Raw genomic sequence first — 17,427 nt, 5'->3', positions numbered from 1 at the left:
CACACTCATCAGGGCAGAGACTTCCTTGCCTAGATTAAGAAATGGTCCTACCCTAGAAGAAATATACACCCATCCCCCCCACCAACCCAAGCATCGACTAACACCTGCAGAATGCCAAGCCCATGCCAGGTGCGCGGGGAAATGTGTGCCAGGGCGTGTCTCTCGGAGCCAACGGTTTTGAACCAGTGCCATCTGACTCACCTGGGCACCCCTTGCCATGCCTGGCACAGCCCTTCCACATAGAGACATTCAACACATATCTCCAAATTGAACAGTAAGATAAGGTTCTACAGAAACCCTTTACATTCCTTGGTAGAATCACCAAAAATCTGATAAATCTCCCAAGAAGAAAAACTTTAGAAAAAACACCTAAAGATATTGACTAGAGTAGCCATGATATTAACCACACAAAGCTCGCAGGGTGGTCACCCTATTTGCAGCCCTGGCCTGTTTCCCTCCTAACCTGCACTCAGCATGCTGTGGGGTAAATGCTGTGGTCATGCACTGGCCACTGCTCAGAGCCACAGGCCCACAGGTGGGCCACGGAGTGCAGTGCAGAGGTGGACGAGCCGTGGGAAGGCAAATGGCTGTCAGCCGATAAGGCCTTGGATCAAAGTCCCGAGGGCAGCTGCCCTGAGCCTCAGACAAAGCTCCATCCAAACATGGGCAGAGATGGGAAGGAGAAGGGAGCAGGTGCCCTCGTGGGAAACTTCTTTAAACATTTCAGCTTAAAGAGGCCTGAACGTCAAGGCTGGTGTGCTGGGGTTTTTTTTTTTTTTAATAATTTTTAAAAATATATTTATTTTTATTTTATTTATTTGGTTGCGCCAGGTCTTAGTTGTGGCTCGTGGGCTCCTTAGTTGTGGCATATGAACTCTTAGTTGGGGCATGCATGTGGGATCTAGTTCCCTGACCAGGGATTGAACCTGGGCCCCCTGCACTGGGAGCGTGTAGTCTTAACTACTGAGCCACCAGGGAAGTCCCTGCTGTGCTGGTTACCCTGGCCTGTTAGGAACCAGGCCGCACAGCAGGAGGTGAGTGGCGGGCAAGCCAGCGAAGCTTCACCTGCCGCTCCCCATAGCTCGCGTTACCGCCTGAGCCATCACTCCCCTACCCCACCCCCATCCATGGAAAAACTCCCTTCCACGAAAATGGTCCCTGGTGCCAAAAAGGTTGGGGACTGCTGGGTTAAAATGCCCTCGGCAAAGGGTCAGCTGACCCCACAGGAACGAGATGGCTCTGCTCTGCTCTTCCTGCCCCTGCCTGTGACCCCCAGGCCTGAGTCCCCACCTGAGGAGCCCTGTGCTCTCCATTCTCTCGGGCACCCCAGCGCCCTCGCGACGCCCGGCACAGACATGCGGTGGCAGGGTGGGGCTCTCTGCTCACAGGCCAACCCCGCTGCAGCGGGCAGGGGATGGCTCGCGGTTGAGCCAGGATTATTATTGTTCTGAGTAGCAGAGTTCTCTTTTCACAAAAGACTGCAGCGAAACCCATTTGGGAAAACGCTTTAAAGACCAAGGTGGGAATGAAGAAGGGGAATGACTATGGGAAAATGTACAAAACCCCACAGCCCAGAAGAAAGCCATGCTGCTCAGTAAAGCATTAGGATTCTTCAGCTCTATTGCTAACTTAGGAAAATGCACCCTCTTTGAACCTGCCTGGAAACATCATGTAATAAAAGTGTCACATTTTCAAAGGATTAAGACATTTCAAGTATGATATTTCCAGCATTAGTCTTAGCTATGGGAAAACGTCATTTTTCTTAATATAATTTTTTTTTAAGATTTTTTTTAAAATTTATTTTTATTTATTTATTATTTTTGGCTGTGTTGGGTCTTCGTTGCTGCACGTGGGCTTTCTCTAGTTGCGGCGAGGGGGGCTACTCTTCGTTGCGGTGTGCAGGCTTCTCATTGCAGTGGCTTCTCTTGTTGCGGAGCATGGGCTCTAGAGCGTGTGGGCTTCAGTAGATGCAGCGCATGGGCTCAGTAGTTGTGGCTCGTGGGCTCTAGAGTGCAGGCTCAGTAGTTGTGGCTCACGGGCTTAGTTGCTCCGCGGCATGTGGGATCGTCCTGGACCAGGGCTCGAACCTGTGTCCCCTGGATTGGCAGGCGGATTCTTAACCACCGCGCCACCAGGGAAGCCCATATAATTTAAACAAATTACTTCTAGCACAATATGTCCAGAGTCATACTGACTCTTACCTAAAATAAAATAATATCACAAGGGGCCACAAAAAGTTGGAAACTGCAGAACTTGTCCAGCTAAGACACAGTGGTGTCAGAATGGGGGCTGGAGCTGCTCCCCTCCGGGTCTGCCCAGCACCCTCTCTCTGGGGCGGCACCTGCTCTGGTCCCATGTAGTTGTCGGGGTGAGAAAGTAGCAGGTGGGGGCCCAGGAACCCGTGACAAAGCTGGCCCCCACCTCAGGCACCGACCTGGAGCCAAATCCACGCGGGGAAGTGTGTGCAGGCGGGCTGGTTGCTCACAGCATCCGGGCTTCACCCTGGCTGTGCCCCACCAGACACTTAGCCTTGGAGCCTCGAGTGCCCCATGTCTGACATGACAGAGGGAAAGGAAAGGCTCTCCTCCGATCTGTGTGTCGCTGGAAGACGAAAGGACACGAGATGCCTGGCCTGCCCTGGAATTCCAAAGCACTCCTTCCCCTCTACCTACTCATTGGCAACTCTGCTCCGAGGCCAAAGGACATCAGCTAGGAGGTACTTTGTAACTGGACCTTATCTGATTTTCCAGGTGGGAAAGGGGAGCAGCTGGCGGCCCTGGGAAGTGACTGCCCAGGCCTCACACATCAAGCAGGACATCCATTCTGAGCTTCCCATTACAGTCCCTGATCTGATCCTTCGTGATTCCATGTGTGTTGGGCTTCCCCAACTATAAGAGAAGGTGCTGGAGCTCGATAACCGTATTTTTAATTCTAACAAATTCCCACGAGATGATCTGCACACAGCAGGGGCTTTGCATGTGTCCATGAATGGGATCCTGGTTCCTGCTCCACTTCGCCAAGACCAAGCCAGCATAAGCAGGCCTGTGTTCTGGAGAGCAGAGAGCTCACCCTCACTGAGTCCTGGCCTCCGACCAGCATTTGGACCAGCGCTGCCCAGCACTGGGCCACGGGCCACATGGGGCTCCCAGGCATGTGGCCAATCTGAATTGAGATGTGCCTTCAAAACTTAGCACCAAAAAATGCAAAATATCTCAATAATATTTTTTTCAGGCAAGTTTAGTCATCCTTCTTCATTAATAACTTTATATTGATTACTTATTAATGATATGCAACAAGATGGCATTTTGGTTAAAGTAAGTCCCCTACATATGAACCTTCAAGTTGCGAAGTTTCAAAGATGTGAACGTGGAGCTTACTAATGAAGACCTGATGGAATTGGAGGCCCAGAGAAAGGACGAAGAGAGACACGAAGATGAAGAAGTAACTGAAGAACTGAAGAGATTCACGATGCAGGAAATGGCTAGGGATTTTCTTTATTTGAGGAGGCACTGTTAGTATTTGAGGCACAGGACCCAAATGTAGAACGGTATACGAAGGTTGCAACAGCCGTTCAGAATGCAATCCAGTGCTACCATGTCATCTATGACGAGAAAAGAAGAGCTACTACCCAGACATCACTGGATCGTTTCTTTAAGAGGGTAGATAGAATTGAATCCAGCAAGGAACCAGAACCTGTGCCATTAAGGTCAGGCGTGAGTGAAATTGCAGCTTGCCCTCCATCTCCTATTGCTGACGATCCTTCAGCTCTACCATCTCCCACCTCATCTCCCTCCTCCAGTCAGTAACTGTTCTTGCCTGTTCACTTGATGCCAGCCCCTGTATGCCAGCTGTTGTACTGTACTACTGTACTTTTCAAGGTACCATACTATAAGATTAAAAATGTTTTATTTTTTGTGTTTGTGTGTTTTTTATGTATTATTTATGTGAAAAGTATTATAAACCTATTACAGTACAATACTATATAGCCTATTGTGTTAGTTGGGTACCTAGGCTAACTTTGTCGGACTCATGAACAAATTGGACTTAGGAACGTGTACTCGGAATGGAACTCATCCATATGTAGGGGACTTACTGTATACTGGGTTAGATATAATGTTATTGGAGTTAATTTCTTTTCTTTTTCTTTTTAAAAATATTTATTTATTTATTTGGCTGTGCCGGGTCTTAGCTGTAGCATGCGGGATCTTTTTAGTTGCGGCACGCAGGATCTTTAGTTGCATCATGTTAACTCTTAGTTGCAGCATGTGGGATCTAGTTCCCTGACCAGGAATTGAACCCGATCATTGGGAGCGTGGAAGCTCAACCACTGGACCACCAGGGAAGTCCCCTGGAGTTAATTTCTCCTATTTCTTTTTGCATCTTACCTCTGGGTACTAGGAGGTTAAAGTGCCATGTGGCCCCATCATATTCCATGTGATAGGTTATACACCTGCACGGACACACACAGTTCTCACAACACTGTCTCAGGTCATCATTTCTCTACTCCGCCATGGAAAACTATAGTTTTCCGTCAGGAAAACAAAACCGCCCATACTGTGAGCTTGCCGTCTCTTTGGGCCTATTTGTGATAGTTTTCCGTCAGGAAAACTATCACAAATAGGCCCAAAGAGACGGCAAGCTCACAGTATGGGCCGTTTTGTTGCTGATTTGTAAAGAGTATGTCTGGGTATGAAAAGACACTGATATGACACTAAGACTTCTCCTGGGAACCCACTAATGCTGCTTGTCATGGCCACTTGACTGGTCCCACGGAAGAACAGGAAGGAACGCGAGGGTGGACATGCCAAGAGGTGAGAGCAGAGGAAGGAGGCCTGCCCGCAGGAAGCTCTGTGCACCCGGATATTGGGCTCTGAGTCGCCGTCCGTGAGAAGGGCCCAGGGAGAGCCTGTCCAAACGGAGGAGAGGCTGGGGAAACATACGCCCGTCAGACTGAGCTGCCTCACCCCTCCAGCTACCACTACCTGCGTTTAACAGATCAAACAATAAAACGTGTGACTCTAAGGAAGTTATACTGAATAAACTTTAACTTCCTGGTATTTTATAGTTTAAGAGCCATTTTCCCCTTAAATAGAAATATAACTTGGCAGAGAATTCTCTGTAAAAAAAAGAGATAGAAATATTTTCCAAACAAAGGAGAAAAGCCAGTTGCTAAACAGTAGGCTCTACAAATGACTTATTTGTCTTAATCGTCTTCTGTAAACACAGCTTCTCTAAAGATCACTTCCTTACTGGCCGCCAAAAGGCTGAGTTCAATTATGACTTCAGTTACAAGGGTCCTTTGCAGACACCAGGCACAGTGGGACAGAGTGGCTTACATGTCATGGCCTGGTTAAGATGCCGAAAAAGAAAACTAGGTTTAAAAAGAAACTAGTTGGGAATTTCCTGGCAGTCCAGTGGTTAGGACTCTGTGCTTTCACTGCCGAGGGCCCGGGTTCAATCTCTGGTTGGGGAACTGATCCTGCAAGCTGCACAGTGCGGCCAAAAAAATAAAAAATAATTTTAAAAAAAGGTTTTTAATTTAAAAAAATAAAAAGAAACTAGTTTATGGAGAAACTGGAACCTTTGTGAAAAATGGTGCATCCACTGTGGAAAACAGTTTGGCAGTTCCTCAGAAAGTTAAACATATAGAGTTACCATATGAGCCACAACTCCACTTCTGCGTACATACCCAAAAGAACTGAGAAGAGACTTGAGCAGATATTTGCTCACCCATAGTCATAGTAGCACTAGTCACAGCAGCCAAAAGGTGGAAACAACCAAAATGGCCATCAGCGGATGAACTGATAAACAAAATGTAGTGCTATACAAACAATGCAACGTTATCCAGCCTTAAAAAGGAAGGAAATTCTGACACCTGCTACAACATGGATGAACCTTGAAGCCATCACACTGAGTGGAATAAGCCAGTCACAGAAGGACAGACACTGTAGGATTCCACTCATGTGAGGTCCTTAGGGTAGTCAAATTCACAGAGACAGAAGGTAGGATGGTGGGTGCCAGAGACTGGGAGAGGGGGATGGGGAGTTACTGTTTAATGGGCAGTTTTAGTTTTACAGAGAAAAGAGTTCTGGAGACGAATGGGGTGATGGTTGCACAACTGTGAATGTACTTGATGCCACTGAACTTAAAAATGGCTAAGATGGGGCTTCCCTGGTGGCGCAGTGGTTGAGAATCTGCCTGCCAATGCAGGGGACACGGGTTCGAGCCCTGGTCTGGGAAGATCCCACATGCCGCGGAGCAACTGGGCCCGTGAGCCACAATTACTGAGCCTGCGCGTCTGGAGCCTGTGCTCCGCAACAAGAGAGGCCGCGATAGTGAGAGGTCCGTGCACCGCGATGAAGAGTGGCCCCCGCTTGCCACAACTAGAGAAAGCCCTCGCACAGAAACGAAGACCCAACACAGCCAAAAATAAATAAATAAATTAAAAAAAAAAAATGGCTAAGATGGTAAATTTTATGCTATGTGTATTTACCACAAATAAATAAATGCACACATTCATACATACATCCACACATACTAACCACATACTTTCAAATAAAAGAAAAGGAAAAAAGAAAATGGTTAAAAACAGTGACGGGGGGGCTTCCCTGGTGGCGCAGTGGTTAAGAATCCGCCTGCCAATGCAGGGGACACGGGTTCGAGCCCTGGTCTGGGAAGATCCCACATGCCGCAGAGCAACTAAGCCCGTGCGTCACAACTACTGAGCGTGTGCTCGAGCCCACAAGCCACAACTACTGAGCCCGCAAGCCACCACTACTGAAGCCCGCGCGCCCTAGAGCCTGTGCTCTGCAACAAGAGGAGCCACCGCAATGAGAAGCCTGCGCACCGCAACGAAGAGTAGCCCCCGCTCGCCGCAACTAGAGGAAGCCTGCGCGCAGCAACGAAGACCCAACGCAGCCATAAATAAATAAATAAAATTAAAACAACAACAACAACAGTGACGGGAGCGGCAGGAGTGACTCCCAACAGCCCGTGCCCACTTCCCTTCATCTGAAACAGGTAACTGGGCAGCCAGGCCCTCAGCCGCAGCTCACTTGTCAATGGCGGCGTCCTTCTCCTTGGTGGTGTCCGCCTGCCTCCACTCAGCCCTGCGGAGCTGCACCTCGAGGTTGTCGCAGTGCCCCTGCAGCTCCAGGGCCCTGGCCTCTACCGCCTGCAGCTGCTCCGCATGGGCGCTCTTCACTGCCATCAGCACCGTGTCCCTCTCCCTGGCCAGACGGTCCAGCTCCTCATGCCTGAAACACAGCGAGGTCTCCAGTGGCTCACATAGGCCCTGCTCAGGACCCCCGAGCCTAGAACCTTCCTCATTCTGCAGGAGTGCTGCACGCATGTCCTCCTGAAGGGCACTTCTGCCCGCTTCTCTCTGCTCCTCACTCCTCACACGAAAACACTGACTGACTCTCAGACGCCGGGCCCCAGCCCTCCCAAGCTCACAGCCCATGGGAGAAAGACCCCAGAACACGTGCTTCAGTGAAGGGCCACCAGCAGAACCCGCACCGACTAGGGAAGCAGAAGGCAGGTGTAAACTGCCCTCGCCTCGCAGCTACCCCATTTGCTGGGCTGCTTTCAACCCAGAATCTGAGGCTTCCCAGAACTGGGGGCCGCGGGATGCAGGCTGCATGTCTGTCTTCGCTAGAGATGCCAAACCTACTGGAACTCTGTCAACAGAACATTCGTCTCGAAAATACACTGTTGGGTGTCGCTGACAGCTGACATGATGTCCATGATGTTTTATGCTTTTATTCTATTTGGTTTCGATGAAGAGTAAAAAGCCCTAAAAAATGTAATTCTACATGATTTCTTTCAGATTCCATCAGCATTGTTCAATGAGATGGTTAAGCCTTATTTAATCAAGTCGCATGCCGTACTTCTCATTCCAATTACAATCAATCTTCATCTTACTCACCTTGCAAACTGTTCAGTATTTTCCACCTTCTAGTAGCAAAAAACTATACTCACGCCAGTTGCTGTACCCATTAGTTTCTGGCAGGATATACCTTTCTTTTTCACCAAATCACAACAGAAGTTTGATCATGACAGCTAGTGAAGGGAGGGAGTTATTTCTGCACTGCATTACTCTGTGACCATTGGTTAGTTACTTTCAAAAGGCAAACACCAAGACTCCAGGGCATGGACACCCCAGCCCACACCAAGGAACCAAGGAACACAGGTTTCTTGTCACCTTGGCTCCGTAAATAACGCCACCTGGGCTGCACATGACTCTGCGGGGTCACGCAGTGTGTGAGGACACAGAGCATCTGTGTGCACCCTGCTCCCAAGACTTGTTTCAACGGGTCAAGTACATTGGCTCTAAGTGTCAATCTGGACGGCTTTCAGCAATTCATTTTACAAGGCGTGTTCCGTAATGCTCAGTGTTTTGATGACATTCCTCCTAACACACACAAATATACTCATTTGAACTGAAAAGTGAGGGGAGACCCTGGAAGAGCAGGCCTGACCCAGCTAACGGTCCCACAGAAGGGCTGGGTCTGCCCCCAAGGGGATCAGGGAATGTTTTCCCTACGCTGACACTGGAGCCAGAAACACTCACTTCCTCCTAAACATCTCCTCTTCTTTTTTCCTGGTGAGCTGCACAGAGTGAAGTTTACCCTCTAAGTCTTTTATCCTGAAAGAAACAAATATTAGTGGAAAAAGCAGGTAAGGGGCTACAGCAAAGCCGGCCTGGAATAAGCCAGAACAGGCAGATGCCTCTAGGCTGGGGTCCAGACCATGCTAAACATCGGGCGCATTGGCCACATCGCCCACAGGGAGATGGGGAGACTCCGCACCGGGCGTCCTTCACGGCAGCCAGGTCCCTGAGCTCCCAGTCTCTGCGCTGCAGCCTATCCTCCAGCTCCGCATTCACCGCCTCGGCGCTCTGCAGGGACTCCGCAGCCTTCACCCCGGCCTCTCTCAGGGCCACGAGCTCTTTGTTCAGCAGTTTAGTCTTCGAAAGAGAAGAATTCAAAATAAGGATATAAGTGGAACAAACTGAGGTGTTAGAGGTAAGCCTTACCATTTTATCAGAACTGGGAGAAAAGGAAAATTGGAATTTGAGAAGCAATAAAACAGTGAGTCTCCTCACATGCTCCCACAACCTTGAGAGCACCGGCCCCGTGTGAGTCCCTGTCGTACCCCAGCACCCGACTCGGGCATGATTTGAATACTGGAATCACACAGCCAGATGGAGGCTGTAAGAACGTGGCTCCCTGCTGAGTGACCCCACTCAAACCCCAGCCACACGCTCAATTTTTAAATAGCTTCTCCGGGCCTCAGCTTCCTCGACTATGATGCAGAGGTGATGGTACTGCTGCCCCCAAATCAGTTCTGTGTATAACCTGTGATGCCCTCAAGGGGCAGGTGTTCAGGGGACCAGAACCGACTCACGGCAGCTGGAGATGGGAGTGGGGCATGCCCTGGCCCACCCACCCCTGTCCCCCGCTCCTCTGACAGGAGTGCCCACTGCACTGTGAGGCACAGGTTGGCCCTGCACGTCCCGCCTGCCCTCTCTCCCCCGGTGCTCAGAAGTCCCCAAAGTGGCCTCGGGGGGGGGGGGTCACTGTGAGGCAGCCCCAGCCTCAAGGTCCTACTGGCCCTGGGTGCATTCCTCCAGGGGAAAGTCAGGGAGACTCCCACAGAGGGGTCAGGCAGGGCCTGGTGCTGCCCCCTGGACTGCAGCCCTGTGGGGAGGCTGGCGGCCTAGAGGAGGGACCTTGCTGACCACTAGGGCAGGGTGTCGATCTTACTACTAACACCTGGCTGGACGCTGCCTGGATGTGACCAGCTGGGGCAGCAGGGCCGGGCCAGGCGTCAACCCTGCTTCCTTGTCCCCGGCACAACTCCCCCGCCCCTCCAGGCTGCTCCCTGTCTCGGTGCTAAAGGCCAGGCATGCGTGCTCCTCATGTGTGCCCTGGCCATGTCGGGACCAGTGCTTTAGAGAAGTCCTGTTCACGGAGGGGAGCCAGCACCACGGCTGGGAGCACCAACTGCAGACAGGCCTCCTCCTGAAAATAGGGGGATGAGTGGCACCTCCTCACAGGCCCATTTCAAGGTGTCACGGGAGTACACAGGCCAAGGACAGAGTTTGCGGGGTGGCGGTTTCTCCTGGGGGAGGCACTTCCTCAAGGTCAGGTAACTAGACCCGGACTGGTGGCACCAGTGTTCCTCTGGCTGGGCAGAGTGGCCGTCACTCCTGACCGGGGCCCTGGCAGTCACAGTGGCAAGCATGTCACCTGCATGTCACCCCCAACTCTGTGTGGCAGAGCCCGAGGCCCACGTACAAAGCGGGAGGCCTTCATGTGAACCCTAACTCGCAAGGGGCTTCTCACTTCTGCTGAGGAAATGATCACAGTCTGAGGGCGCCCTCTACCTTGAGCTCGTGTGCTAGGACCACATTGCTCATGCTGTCAGCCTGCAGGCGGAAGGCGTGCTCCCGCTTTTGCATTTCAGATTCAAACTCCTGGAGCAGCTCCTGGAACAAAAAGAGCTGGTGGTGAAAAGAGCACGAAGGGACCAGCAGAGACCCGCAGGCACGCTGAGGGCAGGAGGGACGCAGAGGACCTAGTGGAGGACGAGGTCAAGATTGGGCCGGGGCCTGTAACACTGCATGAAGGACATCGGAGGGCTCGTGTTCCCACCGTGGGCGTGGGTTTGTCCCTCTCCCCTGTGGTCCTGTGGGGTTTTGCTCTGCACAGACGGAGCTGCTAGCGGACCCACAAGGAGAGACACCAGGCCCATGAGCCCAGAACCACCCCTCCCAGCAGTTTTGTTGTTGGTTCCATCTATGTCTCTAAACAACATGCCACTCTTCCCTCCGCGCTACCTGCCGGCTTCCTGAGCAGCCCCACCCCACACCCCCGACACGGGGCTCACGGCTCCACTCCCCTGGCTGTGTAAGCCTCACCCACGGGCTGAACCCAAAAGTCCATAAACTGTTACAACAATAAAGTGATTCACGGCTCACCCAACAGCGAACGATTATGACGGTTCCCATCTCATCATTTCTCCCGGAGTTTTCAATTCTCTGTCTCTCCCCCCTGCCCCTTCTCTGTCTGGTTCTCTCCTGTTTCCTGAGTGGTGTCCGCTTCCCAGGACACACCCCATAATGTGATCCTTTCTTCTCCTGGGGTGTGGTGCCTCCAGGGCCCTCAGTCTCCATGCCCATCTGGTCTCTCCCTGGGCTGCCTCACAGCCAGCATCCAGGCCCGAGACTCACAGCTCCCCCAGGCGGTCCTCGGTATTCCTGGGTGCCCTCTTCCTCTCTCCTGGTTTACTCCCGCTGGAAAGGACCCTCTTCCCCACCTCAAGAGCTCCCATCAGGGTGAGAGTCCCACGATCCCCTGCCCCACTCGGCCTTCTCCCAGGGGGCTGGAGCGGGAGCTGCCCTCGGTTTCCCTGCCCCACCTCTCTCAGACTCACGGGTTTCCAGGTGAGGCTGCCAGCTCAGCCCTGTGACTGGGGCCGCCCAGTCCTGGGGACCCGCCCAGTTCAGGCCCCCATTCTCCTGGCAGCCTCCTCCACTCCATCTCTTGGTTCTCAATGTTCTGACCTCGGAAGGGAAACAGAGGCAGCTAAAGGCTGACCCCTCGGCCCTGACACACAGCCACGCTGCACAGGGCCCGCTCAGTAGTTACACTCCAGTAACTTCCTGAGAGGCTGTCACCCAGCCAGAGGCATCCACACCCTCACACCCCAGGGCCCCGGGCTTACATCTCTTCCCCCAACAGCGCTGAAGACCTTGTCACGTGTCTTCTGTCCCAAGCTGAGGTTGAGGAGTTTGGGCCAGGCTCTGCCTCTACAGGTTTTCTGGACGTTTGTAGCATCTCCTCTTTGTTCCTCTGAAACCCCTTTTGCTCATGGCTCTGGGGGCCTTTCAGTCTGAAGTCCCCACCCTGAGAAGTGGCTATGAGGTTTACTTGATAATCTGACGCCTTCCTGTTCTCTGCTGTATGTTTCTGGAATTTGTATTGTTAGATGAATCCTGGATTTATCCTCCATGTCTCTTAAATTCTCTCTTGGATTTTCTGTGTCTTTTTTCCATTTTCTGAATTAATTTCTTTACGTATACTTTTATTTTTTAAATTTTAAATATTTATTTATTTATTTGGCTGCGCTGGGTCTTAGTTGCGGCACGCGGGATCCCCGTTGCTGCATACGGGCTCTTAGTCATGGCATGGGGGATCTAGTTCCCTGACCGGGGGTTGAACCCGGGCCCCCTCATTGGAAGTGTGGAGTCTTAACCACTGGACGGCCAGGGAAGGCTCTATACATACTTTTAATTGTCAAAATTCTTTCTTGTTATGATTGGCCCTTCCTCCTGGCATCCTGAGTTATGGATGCAAAATACACCCCTGGGGGCACTGATCTCAGCAAGCCCCCACAATGTGCCCTTAGACACTGAAAATGAAGATATAATGGGATGAGTGGCTGGCTCTGTCCCCACCCCATTCCCGAGAGGCTCAAGTTCTCACCTTGGGGGAACGACACAGGAAGAGCCTCATGGGAAGGAGGGAAATAGCCAGCCCCTGCCCTGGGAGCAGGAAGGCCCATCCTCCAGGACTGGGCTGATAGGAGTTGCAGGATCACTGGCACCGCCTGTGGGGCCCAGGAGGCCACAGCACCAGAGCCACCCACGCAGACAGCTAGACCAACACGGACAACCAGACGCCATGCCCGGGCAAGCCTAGCACAGGCAGGGCCACACGGCCCACCGTGCTGCCTCACACCTGAGCTGATCACACAGAGGCGGGTTTTAGGATCACTGTCTCGGGAATCATCTCTGTCCTACCCAGGGTCATTTTCCCTGTTCCTCTGGGCCTCTTCTTATGTTGCTGGCATTTCTCTGTCTTGTAATCCTCCCTCAGTTATATGCTCCTACTCAGGAATGAGGCAATAAAAAGTTCACTGGGATGTTGAAATTAAAAACACCTGCTATTCATAAGAGACTGTTACAAAAAGGGAAAGGAAAGGCACAGAATGGGAGAAAAAAAATTTTTTTTTTGGCCATACCACATGGCATGCAGGATCCCAGTTCCCCGACCAGAGATCGAACCCATGCCCCTTGCAGTGGAAGCGCGGAGTCTTAACCGCTGGACTGCCAGGGAAGTCCTGGAAGAAAACATTTGAAATATATATACCTAAGAACTTGTTTCTGGAATATATATGCAGAACTCTTACATATCAGTAATGTGAAGACAAATAACCCAATTTTTTTAAGTACAAGAAAGCTGAACAGACACTTCACAAAGGATATATGAATGGCCAGTAAGCATGTGAAAAGATGCTTAATCTTTGATCATCAGGGATAAGCACATTAAAACCACAGTAAGACACTACTACACACCCACTAGACTGGCTAAAGAGAAAAAGGCTGACAACACCAAGTGCTAGCAAGGACGGGGAGCGACTAGAATGCTAATCTGCTGCTGGTGGAATGTGACGCTACAACCATCTTGGAGGACAGCTCGGCAGCTTCTTAAAAAGTTACTCACAGCTGTAGTACACATCGCAGAAATTGCACTCCTGGTCATGTAGCCTGTGTCCATTCAAAGACGGCCAAGAATGCTTACAGCAGCCTCATTCGAAATGGCCCCAAACTGGAAACGACCCAAGTGTCCAAAATGTGCGTTGACAGAGAATGGAAAGAGACTGGCACCTCCACACGACACAGCACTGGCAGCGAGAAGGAACAAGCTGCCAGCTACATGACAACTATACGCCTCAGACACGTCATGCTGAGAGAGAAGCCAGACAAAAAAGGGCACAGTGCGCGGCTCCATTCTCACAGGACTCTCCGAAAGACAGATCTCACCGCAAGCGGCAGGAAGCAGGCCAGTGGGGCCGGTGCCAGGGGTGCTGCTCCCTGACTGCAAAGAAACATGTGGAACTTTGGGTGGCAGGAAAGTTCTGTCTTGGTTGTTACTCAAGTACCTGTGTTAAACCTTGTTGAACTGCACGCTTAACATGGGTGCATGGACTGTAGGAAATTACTGCTCAATTAAGTTGAATCTTCGCAGAGCCGACTGAGGGCGCTGCTTCCCTAATGTCAGATCTGCGCTGCAGACACCAGGGCCCACACAGCCGCCTTCCTTCTCCCCATGGGTAGTTCAATTTCTGTAAAGAAAACTGTGCTGAGCTTCTGCCTGGGGAAGGAGCTCCTGGCTGCTGGGCACTCCATCTGCACGTGAGGGGCGTGGTTCGCGGTCCCAGATACAGACAGCCACCTGCACGTGCATGGCCCCTGGTGTCCCAAGGCCTAACCTCTCTGAGTCTGAAGGCCCACTGGCTGCGTTTCCCACAGGCCCGCTCCCCAGCTGCTGCCCCAGCCCGCCCCGGGAAGGCGCAGGCTCACTCATCCGTGTGCTGAGGCCCTTCTCCTGCTCCCGTCACTGCTGTGGGTTCTCACTGTCCTTAGTCCTTTATCGTCTTGTTTACAGTGGTGACAGGAGAGCAGACACTCGTGGCTGATGTGCCCTATGGACGGGAGGTCTGGATACAGATGCAGAAATCACACACGGAGGGACAGAGTCAAACTGAAATGCACGTCCTGGAAAGCACAGCGCATGGAGAGCCCAGCACACTAGCAAGATTCCAGGTTTCTGACCAAGTAATGAGGCCCCTGCTTTTGAAGAGACTTGGACAGACTCAGCTACCTGAAGGAAAGAGTCGGGGAAGGCTGAACCCAGCCTGAGCGCGCCGGCAAGAATGGGCTTGTCTGCCTCTGCCCTGCAATAAACTCCATAGCAGCCTCCCTCCCCTCCTTGGAAGGTGGGGGGCCTCAGAGACACCATGCAGAAGTACAACTGAAAACATACTTTTTTTATCCCTTGAGAAGCAAGACGAAGTATAAGGGGTCACACGAGTAACCCTTGTTGGGATCAGATATGAAAATCATTGAGATTCACTCCTAACGCTACAAAATACTGAAGCACTTGGTTTCTGCTCAAAGTTTTGCAGTCTGTGGCCTCCAGGGGGCAGGAAGCCCTCGCACAGGCAGAGCCTGGCCCAGACCAGCGGGCAAGCATTTAGTGTCCTTGGTGAGGAAACAAGAAACCCACCACCCCTGCAACGCGCTGCTGCGTCCAAGTCCATTCCCCGTCCCCACTTCACCCCAGAGACACGCGGCTCAGGCCCGCCTCCCGACCACCCTCTTCTCTTGCTCCTGGGGGCCCCTCTCCTGCTAGTCCCCCACCCACGCCCCTGCCCTGTGCCGATGTCCCCGGCTCAGCCTGGATGGCTCCTCTGCCTACAGTCACCCTTAGGGGATGCCCAAGGTTCCCAGCTCTGTACCCTGTGGCCCACCCCCTCCGTCCTGACCTCCCAGTTTGTCCACCTGGGAGCGCAGGAGCCACTTCCTATGCAGCCCAACCAAGCGCCCTCCCCATCCTCCCTGCGCGGTTCCCCCATCTCCAAACAGGGCAAGTCGTCCCGCCAGGCGCTCAGCCCCAAACCAGATGTGTCCTTGGCGCCTGCCTCTCACCCCATCTGATCTATCAGCGTGTGCACTGGCTCTGCTGTCTAGGTGTATCCAGAACCTGCCAGTGGCTCAAGCCCCCCACCTCTCATCTGGGGCTGCGGCAGCCTCCTCGTGTTTCCCTGCCTCCCCAGTCCCACAGGCTGTCCTCAACCCAACAACAGAGGATCTTTTAAAAACTCAACTTGGCTCACAAGCCCCCAAGAGTTTCTCACCTCACTTGGAGCAAAGGCCATCCTCACGAGGGCCTGGGAGGCCTACACCGCCGCTATCTCAGCCCCCTTGAACTTGAACTCTGATGCCAACTGAAGACGGGCTCACAAGTCCTCTTCTCAGGGTGCCCTTCCTGACCTGCCTATTAAAAGATCAGCCCCATCCACCCTGCCTCCCTGTGTCATGCAGGTGATGTCCCTAGGATGCTACAGCCAGAGCCTGTAATGTTCGGGTGTCCACTGTGCCCCCACAAGGGCCAGCTCACTCCCAGGGCAGGTGGGGCCCCTGCTCAGCCCTAACCCCAGGGCCCGGGATGTTGTCTGGCAAAATCTATTTGTTAAATGAATGAATAAATGAATAAATCATTGCTTCTCCTCCAGTGGCTTCTAATCCTGTGACTGCTAACCAACAGTGAAAAACCTTAAGTCCACAGTCTACAGCTTGCAGACATAATAAACATTAAACGAACTCAGCTCCCGTCATCTTATACTTCTTTTTTGAAAATAAAAATCACTATTACCATTGAATCAATTCTACCTTTGACAAGTCAATAATGAACACAAAGATCTTCAGAAAAAGGAGACGGGAAACCAGCCCAAAGGAAGCCCACAAAGCTGATGAACATATAAGGCCCTTTCTTCAGTCACAGAGAGTTGGGCGTGGGCAGCAGAGCCCTGAGGCTGGCATGAGCCACAGCTGTCCCTGAACCACACTAGGCAGCAAAGGCTGCCCAAGTTCCTGGCAGCAGCTCTGGACGGAGCCCAGACCTGGAGAGTCCAGACGTCAAGTTTCCTTCCTTCCAGAGACAGGGCTGGTGTAAAAACTCCCATCTGGAGGTGCCCTCCTTGTGGACAAGGGGGCTCAAAGCTTGAACAAGCCTGAGTCACAGCAAGGGCTCTGAGTGTGGACAGGCTGGGAAGCTACCCACAGACCCAGTCCAGCGACCACAACTCCCACCAGGGCACTGCTGCCTCCAAGTGCCACTGACTGTCCTGCTAACTGGGACACTCCCACCACTGCCCAGAGCCCTTCCGAAACTCCTTCTTTGGAAGGGACTCCAATGCCACTTGAGGAAACCTCGTGACTTAGATGAGTCACACCTGGTCTTGATCACTCAGCTCAGGCCCCAACGACCTTGGACTGTTTCCAAAAGTCAAACCCGCCCATAATGGAAAAAGTTCTTTGGTCCCTGAGGACTCCAAAAGAAAGTCCCCTGCAGGAAATTTCAAATGTTCTAAGCGATGATGGCATCATGGACAGTAAAATTCAAGCTTCCAAGAGGGGAAGGAAAGGGCAGGGCCCCCTCCTCCACCAGCCATGGTTGGTAGATGCGGCCATGCCTGAAAGTTCGGTCACAAGGACAGTTGTGTCCATGGGCGCCTTCCACCCTGATGGGTACAGCACATCAGGATGCCGTCCTATCTCAGGGCACTGACGCTATGCTGTGGGACAGAGGGCCCAGCAGTCAGGCCTCAGTCCGCCAGCTGACAGGTCTGTCCTCCTTGAGAACCGCTGACCCCAGGGCCCAAAAAGGAGCCAGCACAGGCAGGCACATCATTCACATCTGCCCAGTGGCACATCCACTGGGGAGACTAGGGGCCAAGTTCAGAGCTCAATGGCTCAGTCAGCATCACTCCAAGAAGGGCAGAAGTGAGGACACAGACAGGTTGACTTCTAGATCCAGCTCCTCTCCAATATCGCAGACACAAGTCTAAAAATAA

At 52.2% G+C, this 17,427-nt stretch overlaps 1 protein-coding gene across 7 annotated transcripts in view; it reads right to left on the bottom strand.

Moving 5' to 3' along the window:
• The window catches only part of CCDC57 (coiled-coil domain containing 57), a 110,692-nt gene that overhangs the window by 77,857 nt on the left and 15,408 nt on the right, over window positions 1–17,427 (bottom strand). For 6 of the 7 annotated variants that reach the window (XM_061175578.1, XM_061175582.1, XM_061175579.1 and 3 more), the window contains exons 5-9: window positions 13,030–13,128; window positions 10,391–10,492; window positions 8,811–8,968; window positions 8,573–8,647; window positions 7,056–7,256 (exon numbers count right to left, since the gene is read on the bottom strand). In XM_061175578.1, coding sequence (XP_061031561.1) covers window positions 7,056–7,256; window positions 8,573–8,647; window positions 8,811–8,968; window positions 10,391–10,492; window positions 13,030–13,128 — 635 coding nt within the window. The remainder of the gene's footprint in view (window positions 1–7,055; window positions 7,257–8,572; window positions 8,648–8,810; window positions 8,969–10,390; window positions 10,493–13,029; window positions 13,129–17,427) is intronic. The other variant, XM_061175581.1, reaches the window with a different exon arrangement.

The sequence above is a fragment of the Eubalaena glacialis genome, chromosome 19 (assembly GCF_028564815.1).
Source record: "Eubalaena glacialis isolate mEubGla1 chromosome 19, mEubGla1.1.hap2.+ XY, whole genome shotgun sequence".
Taxonomy (NCBI): Eukaryota; Metazoa; Chordata; class Mammalia; order Artiodactyla; family Balaenidae; genus Eubalaena; species Eubalaena glacialis.
Note: the sequence above shows the minus strand (reverse complement) of the source record. Positions and strands in the feature narration are given on the sequence as shown.